Here is a 16,054-nt window from a genome sequence, read left to right as displayed (position 1 = left end):
GTTGGGCTGTGTATGCGTCGCTGCTGATTAAATCATTCTCTGACATTTTCATTAAGCTCATAGCGACCCTGTCCTGCCTCTTTCTCTCGCGGCTATACACACACACACTTAGCGTGACTAGGAGTGTGTATTTGGTATTATTTTAATAATTCGCCTCGCTTCATTTTTTCCATGCCGGTCGTAGGCGTGCGTGTATCTTCGGTGCGTGCTGGGAGCATAAAAAGCAGTCGAAAAAGAATCGAAACTCACAATCAAAGCTAGAGCCTTGTAGAAAAAAAAACTCTGTTTGCCGAAAATCAACTGTGTAATATGAAGCACGCATTGCATGCTAAAGGCACATTATTTACCTACCAGGCGTTTGCTTCTTTGTGGTACAAAATAATGGTAGGATGTTGTTAAAAATAAGCTGAAAGCCCAGAATATTGTGTTCAAATAGATTTGTTTTCTATACGTTAGCTTACTGTAGGCTTAGTTAAGTGAAACAGGTGTAAACAATAGATTTATTTAATTAGCAACATGTTGCATTTTAGATTTTTCTGTCTAAATTAGCCAACAAGTCCTTTCAACAAGATTCTTTTTTAACTATTTTTTCTTTAGTGTACTTTGAAATTCGGTCTTTTTGTATACTTCTACCAACCTTATACTGTCTCTGTAGATTAGTCTTATAATTCACAGCATTGTCAATAATCTCAATAATTTGTCACTTCAATGTGCGTCATTCAACCGGAGTATTTTTCATTGAATATTTTTGTGTTCAATACATACTATAATATTTACTTTCATTCCCGCAATAAACGACTTAAATGTCTTCAAATCTTCTGGTAAAAGTTTGTAGCAAAATGTTCGCTATACTGCTCACTTATTTGCTAGGAAACATTTGATAAAAGATTTTTAAATTTTTTAACACATTTTGCAATGCTTTGGAAAACAACAAAGAAAATCAAACATTTATAAAGCTTTATGAAGCAAAATTTGAAGCTTTTATGCTGAAATTCAATAAACTTGTACGTTTTAACAGAATTGAAACGTTGGCCGAATTAGCTAAATCATTTATCGTTGGAAAGTTGATACATAATTTCTTATTAGATTCTATTCAGTTTTCTTTTAGGTAAAACAAATAGGATAAATAATTTAATATTTTTTAATTTTAGCATTGTATTTCCATCAATTTTGATTTTGAAAAAAAGTTTACATAAAGTCTCCTACTGATTAGAATGTTTCTTCGAATCATTATTAGATGTTGATATCTAACGAAACATCCACCACAACTTCACCCATTGAGCTAACCAACCAAACAAACGGACACCCAAAATGCGCTCTTAAAAACTATCCACAAACAACGCCAGAACGGCTGCCTCAGCAAACAGATCTTTCTTCGATTTGGCAAACAAATTTAAATTCCATCCACCCCCTAATTGTTCACCCATCCGTCCGCACATCAATCAAATGCGTCCGAGCGCCGAGAAACTGATCTGCCTTGCTGCTTGCTGCTTGCTGCTTGCCCGTCCCACTTCAAGGCGCCTGATTTGTGCTCCTCCATTCATCCACCCCCCCACAAAGACCCTACGAACAAGCTGGAGGTCTATTTTTAGCTCCACATCCATCTCTGTACCACGGCCGTTTCCCGTTCCGGTTGCAGGTTTTTGCGCATCTCGGTGACCGATTGAAAACATTGAATTATCTTTCGACTGTCCTGCCAAGCTGCCAGGCGGCCGCCTGTGCCCGGGCGGTGGATTTGTATTTTATTTATCTTCCATCTGTGTTATCTGTGCTGCAGACCGTGACGGAGGGAAACCGGGCAGCGTAGATTTATGCTTGCGTCTGCAAACAAGTTTCCCCTCGTACCCGAGGCCCCTCCTCACATGGTTTCCCTCCATGTTTCTCCGATTCAGCTGACACATGACTGATTGATGTCTGGGTGTGGGATCGGCTGCAAGGAAAAGCCTTGCTTCATGTTGCCAGCTTCCTTTTTGCATAAGGAAAATCGAAGCTGTTTAAAGGGTAGCGTACTTTCTGCATACTCCAGCCCATCTGTTTTACGTTCCGTTCTAGCTTTCATCGCCTTGGAAAGCTTTTACGGCGTACTAGGGAAATGAATTGAGCCTATCCCAAGGGCATAACTGATCAAAAATAAGCAAAACTCCCCCGAAAGGGCTAGCTGGGCTTGTTACAGCATTCCCTGTCTTTCTCCTGGCTTCCTCTTTCTGGGCTCTTCAGATGATCTCCAAACGGGAGGATAATTTTATTCAAATTTCTCTCCAGAACAACTCCAATTGAAGTTCTTTAAAAGATGCCATTGGTGGGGCATAAAAATAGATCGCAAAAATCGGGAGGAGGCCACTAACGCAACCGTTTGCCCGTGAGGGGGGGTAGACCTTTAGGTCTGCCCAGCAGCACAATAAATTCTGTCGCCAAAGGCACATTCCAGCGTCGGGCTCGTACTTTTGCATGCCAAGGCAGGCCTTCTTCGGTAGGCCGCAATCAAGGACGGCAAAAGATAGGAAGGGAAGAAAATTGTGCTACAAAAAAAAGGAAAACCAGAACCCCAAAGAGGAAAGTAAGTAGCACAGAAATCGCATCACACCGATCTAAAGCACGATGCGTCGTGCGGCCTCGCCATCCCCACTGCCAGCAGATAACGAGAGGGCGGAACGACACGCAGCGTGCGCGCACCCGGGCAAAAGGGGCACACGAAACGCTGCAAAAAAGATAAAAAATGGTAATTGATATTTACCCTTCCCGGGAAGCGGGAAGAAAAGAGGTGTACGGCATGAGGCACAAATGAACGCAAAATGTCTCTGATCTCTCACGCTTCTGCTGTGTGCTTTTGCATTTTTTGTGTCCCTTCCTTCATCCGTTCTGCAGCCCTTTTATACTCCCCGTGGGAAAACGTTCCAGGCGAGACACGAAAAAGAGGACGAAGAAGGAAAAAAACAAACGAAACAGAAGATAAAATTGTTTCAGAAAATGATAGGCTCATAGCATCGCAGGGTGTCGGGGAACACGGCTGCAAATTCGATGGAAAAGAGTGAGAAATAAACGGGGAATCGAAATACAAACCATGCTCAATTTGCAGCTCGAGCAACGTGGAATATAAGACAAGCAACAAAAAAAAAAAAGAATGCTGTCGATTGCGTTTGCCACGAAATTGCCTTCCGCTCGTACCGGTGAGGCGGTAAAAGGTGAAGAGGTGTCCTGCTGGGAGAGGGATGAAATGCATACCAAACCCGACCCGACCCGTATTTTTATGTATGAACACGAGGCTAGAGCTAGAAATTCGGTTGTCAAGCCCCTTGGGGGAGACGCATGATTTTCGCCTCCATGTTTTAGCAGTTTCGTGTGCGTGTTCTGAGAATGCTACTGTGTGTGTCTGAAACACGCAGGAGAGAGTGGGAAAACATGTTGAAGCGATTTAGAACGGAACAAAGTTTTGTTTCCTTTTTTTATTCCATCTATTTTCGTTTCTAAATCAAAAGCTCCAAACTACTACACACATGGAGAACGCATCAATCGTGCACACGGGAATCACGTGCTACACGTGCCGACCCGTTTGCCGTGGGTGGTTTGAATGCTCATCCAGGATGCGCGTTTCACACATGCGTGAATAGGGCAGTTCTAGAAAACTGGAAATAGATGTTCGAGCTAAACAACAGGTAGAATGGAAAAATGTGACCCTTGACGAACATTTTTAAATAATTGCAAAAAAACACATGTTCAACAGTGAAATGGAACAAAATAGGGCGAAATATTCATTCCAATCAACTCAGCTCAAAATTACTCACAAGTAAACGAGAAAATCAATACGCAGCATCAAAAATACAAACATTATTACAAATCAGTTATTCATTTATTTAACTCATAAAACAACATAGAACATAAACATTAAAAAACTGAAAAATATTAAAGCCTATTAGAAAATTTTGTGAACAGATAGTTTACTAGCACAATATAAAACTTGGCTTATTGCAGATCCCATCACACCGGAACTGCCAGACCCGAAATACCGGAAAAATAGCACTACAAGCATAAGTCTGTTCATAAACTGCATCGATTTTATACAAAATAATGAATCGAAGAGGAATTGCGGCTTTTTATCCCTTTTTATTTTTATTTATTATGTATGTTAAGTATTTATCAAAGGTTTTTTGAACATTATTAAAATATTCCTTATTTGACTTGTTGGCACAAATAACAGTAAACAAGCTTAAATTAGCTTAGTTAAAAAAAAACAAGTTTAATTAAAAATAAACACACCAAGCTACAGATTTTGTGCTTGCCATTCGATATTTACAAGGTTTTTCAGGGGTTGTCATAGTTGTGAGACACTGCCTTGACTCTTATAGGAAGTGAACTTCATTGAACAGGCGTTTTGAAAATTCCTATTGGATTTGTCTAACAAGGATACTATAGAGTTCAGTTACCATTGCATTAAGTTCATTTAACGTAAGAAGGAGCCAATAAAGTGTGCCACAGTTATGAAAACTACTAGCAAACTCTGTAATAGAAAGAATTTTCTTTTGTTTTCGTAAGGTGCAAAAATATTTGGTAGCATGTGTTAAAATTTAAAAATACAAAATAAATAGCTTCATTTGCAATTTAACGCATCCTCTGAAACCACCTGAACATCACACAGATACTGAAAGCATTTTCAGCCCGTTAAAGTTTTCAGTGCTTTAGTGATGGCAAAGGAACGGAATGAAATTAATGTTTCAGAGAATTGGTTAATCATCGTTGCTCTCAAAATTGTCGAAATTTAAATTTTATGAATGAACATTGGCTCTGAACGTTCTTGGAACAAAGCGTTTAATATTTTCCCAGAAAAGCTGCCTTAAAAAACCTCCCTTTAAAAAAGGACTTTAAATAGCAGATACAATGCTTTGGGGAGGAAAAATTTTCCCTGTAGAAGTGGCTCTTCTAAACGATGCAAATAAGGGTAATACTTTCCTTCCAATACATTGTATCTTTATCATGTTCCTGGTAAAAGGTACAAATTTCGCTTGAAGATAAAACCTTGATTGAGCTTTGATTTGTTCACGAGGTACAGGTAGTACGAGAATCGAAGTCTCCAGGCTAAAATGGTGTGTTTTTTTTATTCTTATTTGTTGCCAATAGTCCGCACACTTCTTCCACCCAGTCGCATACAATAACTGTCCCCTCGATGCTTTCCAATACGATTCAGTGCAAATGACAGTGGCAGCAAAAGAACGCCATACGAGAGCCAGCTTTACACCCGACGGAATCACGGTACCGTCCGGAATGTCAAACAATTCCAGCAGATACCCTCTGGGCAGTTTGCTGGACAACTGTCGCTTTCTTACCGTTTGACGGTAAACTGTCCACCGTGTTGAACGCAACGTTGCCTTTTTGGATGATTACGTGACTGTCGGTTGTAGTAGCAACCCATCCCGGGCTGTGTAGACATGGTGACGAACGCTCACTGTCAGCTCATCGTTTGCGTGCGTGCGTTGGTGTGGGCAATATTTCATCCACGATAATCTCATCACGGCCCGAGAAACTGCCCCATCATGCGTATCGATTTATCTTCGTGCCCATTATAGCCATAGCTGATGGTTGGGAGGAGAATACCGAGAAGGAGCGAGCAAAACAGGAGCATTAGCATAGCATAAGAACTGGTGAGGATAGGAAATGCAGAACGCCTGTGTCCCTTTCACCTCCAAGCGTACAGATTTACATACATACTGCTGACAGCCAAGTTGTGTGCGTTGTACCTTATATGTACATCCGCCATCCGAACTCGGGACCACGATGTTTGCATTTGATTGATTGATTTACTCCCACACGGTGCGGTTAGCCGGTATGATGGATACGCTCATCATCGGCCAAAGAATAGACACTTCCAGTGTCTCGTCACCTTTAACCTCCACTGCAACCGGTTGGATGTGATTTTACTCATTAAAATATACACAACACTCACAACGCAGCACAATGCGCCAAAGGGGGTGGTTAAAAAAGCTCCCAAGACACCATACCTCCATCTCCCCCCGAAGGAAGAAACAACATCTGTTATGAGTAACGCGCACAAAGCACTCCAATCCCCATGTGACTGGGTTTAGAAATTGTTTACAAAAATAAAATCCTACTCCACGATAAGCTTGCACAGCCCACTTGAACCTGCTGGCACGGTTGTTGAAGTTGATGAGGCATCGCTTTCGGGCTCATCCTTGCGTTCCGCCCTTGGAAAGGTGACTCTGACCTCATGCCACCCTGGGCGAGGCGGCAGGATGATGAATTCCCGTTGATTATTCAGCAGTTAATTATATGTGCGCCCAGCACAACACAGTCCATGAATAATGTATGGCCGGCAGCGGCAAGGGGAAGGCAGGGCACACCAATATGGGATAAGTTGCCCTTCCCCTCCTCTCGCTCCTCCTGCTCTGCTTTAATGCTCAATTAATTCGTTTAAGCGATGGGCCCGAAAGTGAAACGCCACTAAAGTGGTGTGCAGTGCAGTGGGAAAAATTAACAAAAAAGCTCCCGGGTGGTGAACGGGGGAAACACGAGGGGTAGTGTTTAATGAAAACTCACGCCAGCAAATCTGCGCCAGATTGTACGGATTACATTACGGAATTGGGAGGAAGTGTTTGTGTGAACAGGAGTGGAATAAATTTTGACGATCAATTATGGCTGATATGTTTTTATGCTTTTTTGTGCTTTTTTGCAGTGCTCAAAATTCGTGTGTAAGAGTAGGAGAGATAGGAATTAATTGATTGCTAACAAACAGCTTGAAAAAAAATCAAATTACTTATTCCATGTTCTGTAACTTTGACAGACTTCACAGTACATAAAAAAGCGCAGTGTTGTTCTAAAAACGATCGAACTGTAACAACTGCAACTGCATAGCACCAGGATGATAACGTTTTTCATTTAAGCCAACTTTCAGTTTGCACGGTTTCCAGGATGAATGTTTGGATAGGTGGTTGACAGTTCAATTAAAAATATCTGTATTCTAACATGGTAAACTTCAACTGACATTTAAAGTTCGTTTCAATGCCCAAATAATCCAAATTTCTTCGGTTTTACCCTCTTTGAATCTAATGCTCACTTCAAACTGTCTTCCCGCCTTTACGCCCGCACAGGTAATCGCACCGCACAGCACCAACGTCGGCCACACGGCAGTGACAATAACGCCGGCGGCTGCCACCGTCAGCCACCATCAGACGCTTCCCCGGGCAAGCAAAGCGCCCCTTCCACCGATCCGTTCGACGACCTGCAGCAGTAGCAGCGCCTCCTCGTCCTCCGGCACCGCGTCCACCTCCGTCGTTCCGCTCACTTCCATCCTTGTAAATAGCAACAGCACCACCACCAACAACAACAACAACCATCAGCCCCATCACTATCAGCAACAGAGCTGCGAAATGGCGAACGCCACCCTGCCACCGCAACCAAACAGCAGCGTCATAACGGTGGATCTGGTAAGCTCAGCCACGGTGGCGGCGGTGGTAGCCACCGGAAGCAGCCCACCAACTGTGCTGGGTCAGCACCAGCACCAGCACCACCATCACCATCACCATGCGCACCATCATGCGAGCGGAAGTGGATCGGTTACCACTGGCAGTGGCCCGGCTGGTGGCGGCCCTGCGGCTCCGGGCAGTACGGCCACGCTCAAGAAACGCGTCCAGATCCAGGAGGTTACCGTATAGCATCGGTACAGCACAGCTGACGACGACCAGGAAGCTGTGTGAAGACATAAATGAGCGTAACGCGCGCTACAGTAATGCGGGAACGAGATGCTTGCCAACCTTCAGCGGCAGGTCGATCGATCGGAAAGGGTAAATAAGATAAAAGGGGTGCTTGCTTTAATTTTTTCGTGCTTTTCCTTTATGCAGTTGATTGGCGATGCAATAATTCTTCCTTTACTTCTCACTCAGACTTGGGGATGATCGTCGAGCACCGAAAAAAGAACATTAATTCAATCGATTGGAAACATTTTCAGCCATTTCACCATTTTCCAATCAATAAATCTTTCCATCTTCATCTTTGCTTTTGGCAAGAACAAAAAAGCGAGAGAGCTGGGAAAGAAATCGGGAACCCTTGACCGATTCTTGAAAGCTCGATTTTGCTCGAAGTGCAACAAGTAGAGCCTGTGTTCTTTTTTACCTCCCTACTGCTGTTGGGCTGAGCTTTTCGACTTTTCACTCCCCGCCAGAAAAAGAGCTGGCAAGATTAGTGCTCGCAGAAAAAGCAAGCCACCTTTATTCTGCAGTGCTGTCTTGCTGATCCCTTTTTCCCCCTGCTACACCCAATGTTTGCCCCGTTCGATCGATTGCTGCTGCCCCGAAGGTCAACGGGCCCAAATAGCCCAGCGCAGGACGAGAAAAGTCGGGCTGGAATAAATCTCAACTGTAAATACAAGACACGATGCCGCCCGGGAAGAGAATGGTGGGAGCAAGGGAGGGATACATCTAGGCGATCCCTTTTCTGTCCCTTTTTTGCTTGCTCGGACCCGCCACTCGGACCGGTACAGGTGAGCTTCCGGTCAAAAAATATCCCCCTTGGGGTATGTGGAAGATATGAAGGATAGGGAAGACGCTGATGGTGAAATTTAAGACCGTGTGAACGTGAAGCTCGTGTTTAAAGCTATTCCTGAACAGAAAAAAGGGTTCCCAGAAGTTACCCGCCAGGGAGTTGGGATGGGAAATTTTAAGGAATTGAGCCACGCGCAAGAGTCGAGCGCGTGGAGAGCGGTTGTAATTGAAATTTTAAATCTATCAAAGATCTAACGGCTGCTTTGGGAGATTGCCAACTGGAAAGGAAAGTAGAAGTGTTGTAGATACAATGTAGTGAAGTGAAAGGAATTTATCCGTTTCCGTTCGAGTGTATACAGAGCTTGCAGGAAAATGCAGCGAATTGATGCGTTATTTCAATCCTTCCATCCCTTGCCCGCATCCCTGCCAATTCCTTTTTCCCATGTTAGCCTCCCTCTAGCCTCTCCAACCCGGTACGTAAGAAGAAAAAAGCAAAGACTGTTCAACCGCGTCGGCAGATGCAGGGAACGGTTAAAGTGAACAGCTTTTTTAGTTTTAGAGTCTATTTAGCAAAAATCATTAGTAAAATCGTTAGTGTAAACGATCGAGGGATTGAGTAATAGTTATGGTAACTAGGTGCAATCGATTTAAACATTATTTGCAAAGCAAACTATACTATTTAACACGATTTGAAACGATCGCGCCGAGCGAGGAATTAAGGAATTATTTGCAAGAAAGCGTCTCACGAGCGACGAACGTTTGTACATAAAACAAACACATTCACCTGCAAGAGAAGTACCATTTGCCATCAATAATATAAAAAAAATACAACAAAGGGGTCAGCTTTATTGTTCATCCTTTCCATTCCATCACAACGCTGAAGAGGAACAAATGGCACAGAAAAAAGAAAAAGAACAAAATCAAGAAACACTACAATGTTAGGCAAACGTTTTATAAAGATGCGATAAAGAGCTACGATCAGCTCCCGGGCACGTTTCTTCTGGCCGTGAAGGAGTCGTCATCCATGTTTACACACAAACACAGATACTAATACACGCTCATAAATACACACACACACACACACACACACACACACACACGTACACAAATCCTCTCATCATACACAGAAAAAGAAACACAGAGCACGGGCGTTCGCTGTAAGTGCGCTGATGCTACGACGACGCCCTGTTACTCGCGTGGGGCTTTATCAAAACGATCGATCGTTGACAGTGACAGTTTTGGGTTGGCGAAGAGCCCAGCGAAGAGCGGTGGAGATGATAATAATAAATGTTTCAACGCAGCAAAAAGACACAAATACATAAACGCACTCGGCTAGTCTTTCACTTCTGTTCCGTTGGTTGGGATTTTGTTTGGTTTGCTTTATTTTGTGTGTGTGTGTGCTGTGCTGTGCTTCGATGATGCTGATGACACACACCCGGAGAGCGTTGGAACCGAACCATGGATCAAATGGAGATAAATTCGCTACACGTTTTAGACGATGCTTTGGGTAAGATATTGGTTATGTTTGGCTTTTCAGCTTGCAGGGTATTATGGCAAATGTTGGGTGCTGTTTGCTGTATGACTACGACCGAACGACTGATACGACGCTTTGCCATCGACAGATGAACGTGATGTGTATAGTTCACTGGGTGATCGTGAACAATGGTTGAACACTGGTTTATGGCGTGTAACCATTTGAAAGAAAAAGATTGTTTGAGTAGCTTATCTGAGAATCGTAAGAAATGTTTCAGTGTGCTCGTTGGTAATGTCTTTTTCCAGAATGATATTTTTTTTATTTTCAAAAACAAATCATTCTTCTGAATCAATATCACTATATCTCTCAGCACTTAATCGCAGATACGGTCCCATAGGTGGTGATTTTTCTTTTATCTTAGCGCTCATACACTATTAATCATATTAATTTATACATTTTTGAATATTTTGTTTTATATGACTAATAAAAGTAAATTGCTTTTTTCCCCTAATTTCTTTCAAGATTACTTACGAAGAGCCTCATCTCTCATACAAGAACGTAGCAAATAATTCAGAAGATCTTCTGCTGAACGAAAATATTCCATTTAAAGGCTCCACTTCACCGGCGATCATCAAACCTCACTGTGTGCATAATTTGTTCAAATCAACTGAAATTAAATACAACTACAGTTAAAGGACCGACGAATTCGGCACAGTAGCTCGTTTCATACAATTTCATTCGCAGGTTGATAACATTTCTGATGATTATTTCAATAATTGATGCTATTCCACGCAAACACACATACACCGCATCCTGCGAAACGCACTGAGCTTTGCACGCACGCCGTGGGATAAATCACAAGCACAGTCGAGTCGAGTGCCGTAAAATCTCGTATCCAACCAAGCACGGAAGCCAACACGGCAGCAAGCAAAAGTCAAACACACAGGCACGACTCGAGTTGGCTTTCGGTTTTATGGATCTAATTAAGATAACAAGACAAGCAATACGTCGTTTTCTCGCACGGTGCAGAAACTTTCGCCACCGAAGAAGTGTGCCGAACTTCTGCCGAAACCCGCTCCCCTGCCTCTCCTCTACAGCGTCTGCAGCGGCTTGTATCGGGGCACGGCTGGCAGGCGTATCATATCGGAGCATATTTACCATTTGCCAGGTGAGAAGCAGATAAGAACTTCTGTTTGACTAACGCGCGCGCACTTCGGTTAAGCACACTGGGGCTGGGGCTCAAGGAAACTGTCTCAAGGTTTGTCTCAAATAACGCAACCCGTCGAAGCAAGGACCACCGTGCACGGTAACAACGGAATGGGTCGAGGGCGTTCGGAAACGACAGCGTGTGTAAATATTTACCATTTCAGGAGCATCAATTTCATTTTGGAAAATTAATCGAATTCGCTCAAAAACGCCGGCCGCTTACGCTCACTTCGGTAACGGTACGAGCGACGGTACGCAGCCATCGACAAACGGGTGCTGCTACATTCGAGCCACTATTTGCATGTCGGCGAAATCACAACCATCCAGGAACACAAAGAAACTGTTGACATTGGTGGAGGTTAGTCACTTCCGGAGCAGGATGGTGGTTTGCTTTTTTTACGAGCCGAAGTTGATGTTCACATAAATCGGGGTGCAGCAGTGTGAAGGAGAATGACACGACCAGTCGCAAGTTGATTGTTCTTGTAACGGTTTCCTGATCGATTGTAAAAGTGGATCAATACAATGCGTTAGTTAAGCTTGATTTCATTCTAGTACGTTAATTTTGCAATATATTTTAATACTGTTTTATGATTTTGAGGTGTGAAAGAATCTGTTTGACGGGTATTTTTAATGATATTAATCAATTTCAGACAAACAATAAGCCTAGCTCAACACTTGTGATCAAAATACTAATTTGGATTTTGTTGACTTTCATGGAACGTTGAATTAATTTAGAATATTTTTAATTCACACTCCAAGAACCAATAACTACAAGCTGTAGAGCTCAAAGCCCCCCTTTCGAAAAGCTTTTCATAAACAAATTAGTTCAACTAGGCAAAATAGTCTCGTACATTAACGCTTATGCAACAAAAGGCACATCAAAAACCGTTTAAAAAGCTATACACCTTATTACGATAATTTTCAATCTGTGCGAAGAAATCAATTTTAATGATCATTAAATCTAATTGATCCCACTGGTGCCTAATTTGCTCCTTCGCCCGCTTCATCTACCGACTTCAGATTCTTTACCATCGCTAATGGGTTGAGCTGAAAAATCTTTCCATTTTACGAGAAATATGTCACTCAAAAGTTTCAGCCGCTCGCTTGCGCCTGAATGGTATGCAACGTAAACTTTGTGGAGCATACTGGATGGAGACGCCCAGTCTTTCACTACCAAACAAGGGAACGAAGTCAATAAACGCCCACCAATCTACCTACCCACCCATGTTGGCAGCAGCCAGAAACTGAGCACAGCATGAAGCGTAATCCTCACGCGAGTTAGGGTAGTTTGGCTCGCTCGGGCGAGTTAATTCAAGTTGGAAAATTGACTTTTGATTGACTTCTTGCACGAGGCGACGGCTCACATTTAGGCCGAATCGAGCCACGACGTTTCGGGGTGGCCCCCCCCGGAGTTGTGTCTCGCTGCGCGTGCAGCATCGATAAAATATCGCAATTTAAAACTCTGCTGCCGCGATAAGATTAGCGCCTGGTGTGCGATAAACAGGCCGAAAGTTGTCATCGGTTCGTACGCCCGGTCGGAACGCTACCGATCTTATTGTTTGGCGTGGGGCTTTGGAGCTGTTCAAACATGCTACGCACGGTGATCTCAGCTCATCAAATCTCAGACCACGGTTTGGAAGTGTTCGCGCCACAAAACCGCCACCAAAAAAAGGGGCGGTGGGAAAGCAACTGAGCAAAAAGTTGCCCAAATATCTCGTGCAAGCAGCTTGAAGTTGCTGTTTCAAGTTTATCGCTCACGCAAAGCACGAAACACACACAGATACACAAGGGTCAATGGCCTAAAGAGCTCTTCAGGAGCGTGAAAGAAGTTGGTGTGGTAACAAACTTTGCTAATAATTTCCCTCCTCGTGCAGAAGCAAAATCCTCGGATGCGACGCCATGCTAGTGGTTAAGGAAGTTGCGACTTAGGCTGCAAGTGCCGGGACAAAAGAAGAATCCAGCCTTTTCCAGCCCTACCCTCCTTCTCCTAGCTGTGCTTGTGAGATGTAAAAATGGTCGAGCATTCTGTTTTATTGTTCTGTTCTCCCAGACGCACCGAGACTGACTAAACTCTCAAGCCCATCGTCTTGCCATTGGCGAAACAATGGATCGAACACGATCGCTCGACGGTGCACAGACAAAGGTTCAACTCAGCTCCCAACCATCTCCACCATTGCCCATTGGTATGCTTTGTGTTTTGTACTTGGAGCTTTATTCCCGCTGAGCATAACAGAAGACTACCCGGTCGGATCAGCATTTGACTCCGTGTCCGGCAGCAATGACCTTATTCATAGGAGCAAGCTCTGTCAAAACGACTTCATCAGCCATCATCACCATCATGACCATCATCATCATCATCGTGGACTACATACTGCCCCACCAAGCTCGGTACGGCATCGTAGCAACGGTACGGACGGAAGCATTGTGCTTTCGTCAGATGCCAAACATAGCGACGAAGATACTGAAAGCAGCGCAGATATGTTCGCAGCATTGTCGATGGTTTTATGCTAATAACATTCAATCGATGTGGTTATCGAGCGTAGCCGTGTTGTTCGGTCCGGGGTACAGCCCTGGTAAGGATAGACATTCCGTTAGCGCAACCGCGTGCGAGTACGGTACGGCGATACCGTTGTTGTTGCTGTCGGAGTTAAATTTTGCAACCGCCCAATGCCAAATCCGTCGTCGTCGGCGTTCGTTGGCGTGTGCCGTAATCCAATAAAATTGTCCATCAAACTTTACGGGCACAAACACGGTCGATTGTGCAGTGTACGTAACGTTGAAGGCACGGTTGGGGTTTTGAAAACCGGGAGAAACGTCGAAAGGTGGTTCGCGATAAGCAGCTTTAAGCTTATGGAGCGCTGAGTAGGAAAATAATCCCACAAAATTAGAGATTTCTAGTGAAAAGTTTAAATCTTATCGCGTACGATGGTTAAACATATTGGGATTGTTTCATGGCGATGTAGATGCTGACGAGCTAAGAGTTTATTGTGATTTTTACGTTGAGCGTTGATACGGTAAGCAGTAAAAATTGATCTTTGTGGGAAATCATTTTCCATTCGTTATATTTCCTAATCAATAGCCAGCATCTCATGGAGTCTGTATTAAGCAGGTTGGCTCACACGTTCTTGGAACAGTTACCTGCTGTTAAGTTTAGCGTTAATGACGACATCCCACGTATCGGCTTCATAAATATTTCTTGAAACTTGCTAGTCCACATTCGCCACACAGAATTTGCTACAGTAATTACACGATCAAGAAGATCTCTCATGTTCAAATTGTTATGAATACGGACAATAAGAGGAAAAAAGGAGAAAAAAGAGTAAAAAGCTGCTTCGATCGGCTATTTTGAACTACATGTTGGCTATACACATAAATAATCGTACAATCAAATGAAGGATGTAATGAACTATAAACTGTTTAGATGGTATTGGATAAGAATTATTAAAGGACAAGATTTTTGTTACAGAAGCTTTATTCCAGAAAAGAGAGTTTCATCGAGCAGCTTGAAACTAATTCTTTTCTTTAAGTTTTTATTACAAATAATATTTTGTATGTTAATTTATCTTTACTAGTTTTTTACTTGCGTTTGATTTTTGCCCAAACATATTTAAGCTAGTTTCATGTTCATTATTATTAGCTTTTCATTATTTCTTCTTATTAATGTTCTGTTTTCTTTATTGATGCAAAGTTGAACGGCCAGGCCATTAGTCCGCAACATCTGAAACAACGTACCAAGATTTCGGATCGATTTACTACTCGCTCCCTGCACGAACCATTCATCTTGCAACCGAAATATCCGTCGCCTGGCCGAACATTGTGCGCATTACAAATCATTCCGAATACGATGGTACGAACGGTAAGGATAGTTTCCAGATCAGCTCGCTGATCACATTCCAATGCCGACACTGCCTTACTATGTCATCGTTGAAGCGCATCCTGTGGCCTGCTGGGCAACAGGGATGCATCCGCACTGCATACCCTTCCATCAGGTGGCATTCTTTAACTCTTGCACCGGCACTTTCACTACCCGCGCAAAGGGGTAGAAAGATGAGGAAAAGCTTTCACCTCTCCTGGTCTGTGTGGTGGCATGCGTTCCTCTATCCATCCTTCCTGGGATGGCTCTCCATCAAAGATACGGTTTGTTTTTTTGTTAGTTAATTTTATATGCACAGTTCTCTTTGTTGCCGCTTTCGAAATCTGCCGGCAGTGGATTTAGCGACCGAATCTCAGAGCACACCGAACAGTCGGTTTCAATAACCCGATGGTTGTTCCATCACTGGTAAAGGTACCTTCATCGCAAAGGTCACAGCGCACTGGGGGCAAGAGAAGGGGATAGTTTATTCTTGTTTACAGCCTCTTCTCTCTCTCTCTCCTGTGCCGCAGTGTTGCCAAACTTTACTCGTTGTCTGATGCAAATGTCATTCGCAACCGGAGTGGTGTCGGACGAGTTTTTGGAAGCATTTTGGAATGCTTTTGGCCACGTACGGCAACGGCTACCGAAATAGCAACAGTGGTAGATGTAGCAGCGTGGTTATAAACTTTCCCCGAATCAGGAATGCTTGATGCACTGCAGACATGACGCCGTCGAAAGAGAGTGTGTGTGTGTGTGTGTGTGAGAGTGCCACCGCTAGAAGCATACTTTCGGGGGCAGCTAATGGAAACGAAATCTACTGGTGGTTTTCAGTGCGACCCAGTTTTTACCCTTCTAGGTACGTAGGGATGAGGGCATTCCGTGGCGTGGTGTGTCGCACGGAAGGATGTTCACTTTTCGGAACAACCCAGCACAGGGTCGCCCAACTGTCAGTGTGATCTCACTGTGTTGTGCCGTTGATGTAGGATTCCGCACACACAAAAAATGGAGCAACAATGAACGTCCGTCCAAAGCCTA

General features: G+C 43.5%; 1 protein-coding gene across 1 annotated transcript in view; it reads left to right on the top strand.

The window, feature by feature from the left end:
* LOC120955150 (1-acylglycerol-3-phosphate O-acyltransferase Pnpla3-like) overlaps positions 1 to 8,172 on the top strand; it is a 209,451-nt gene extending 201,279 nt beyond the window's left edge. The window contains exon 8 of the mRNA XM_049608730.1: positions 7,098 to 8,172. Coding sequence (XP_049464687.1) covers positions 7,098 to 7,661 — 564 coding nt within the window. The 3' untranslated portion in view covers positions 7,662 to 8,172. The remainder of the gene's footprint in view (positions 1 to 7,097) is intronic.
* The last annotated feature ends 7,882 nt before the right edge of the window (positions 8,173 to 16,054 follow it).

This window comes from Anopheles coluzzii, chromosome 3, assembly GCF_943734685.1.
Source record: "Anopheles coluzzii chromosome 3, AcolN3, whole genome shotgun sequence".
NCBI classification, from domain to species: domain Eukaryota; kingdom Metazoa; phylum Arthropoda; class Insecta; order Diptera; family Culicidae; genus Anopheles; species Anopheles coluzzii.
The sequence above is the reverse complement of the archived record's forward strand: the minus strand, read 5'-3'. Positions and strand labels throughout refer to the sequence as shown.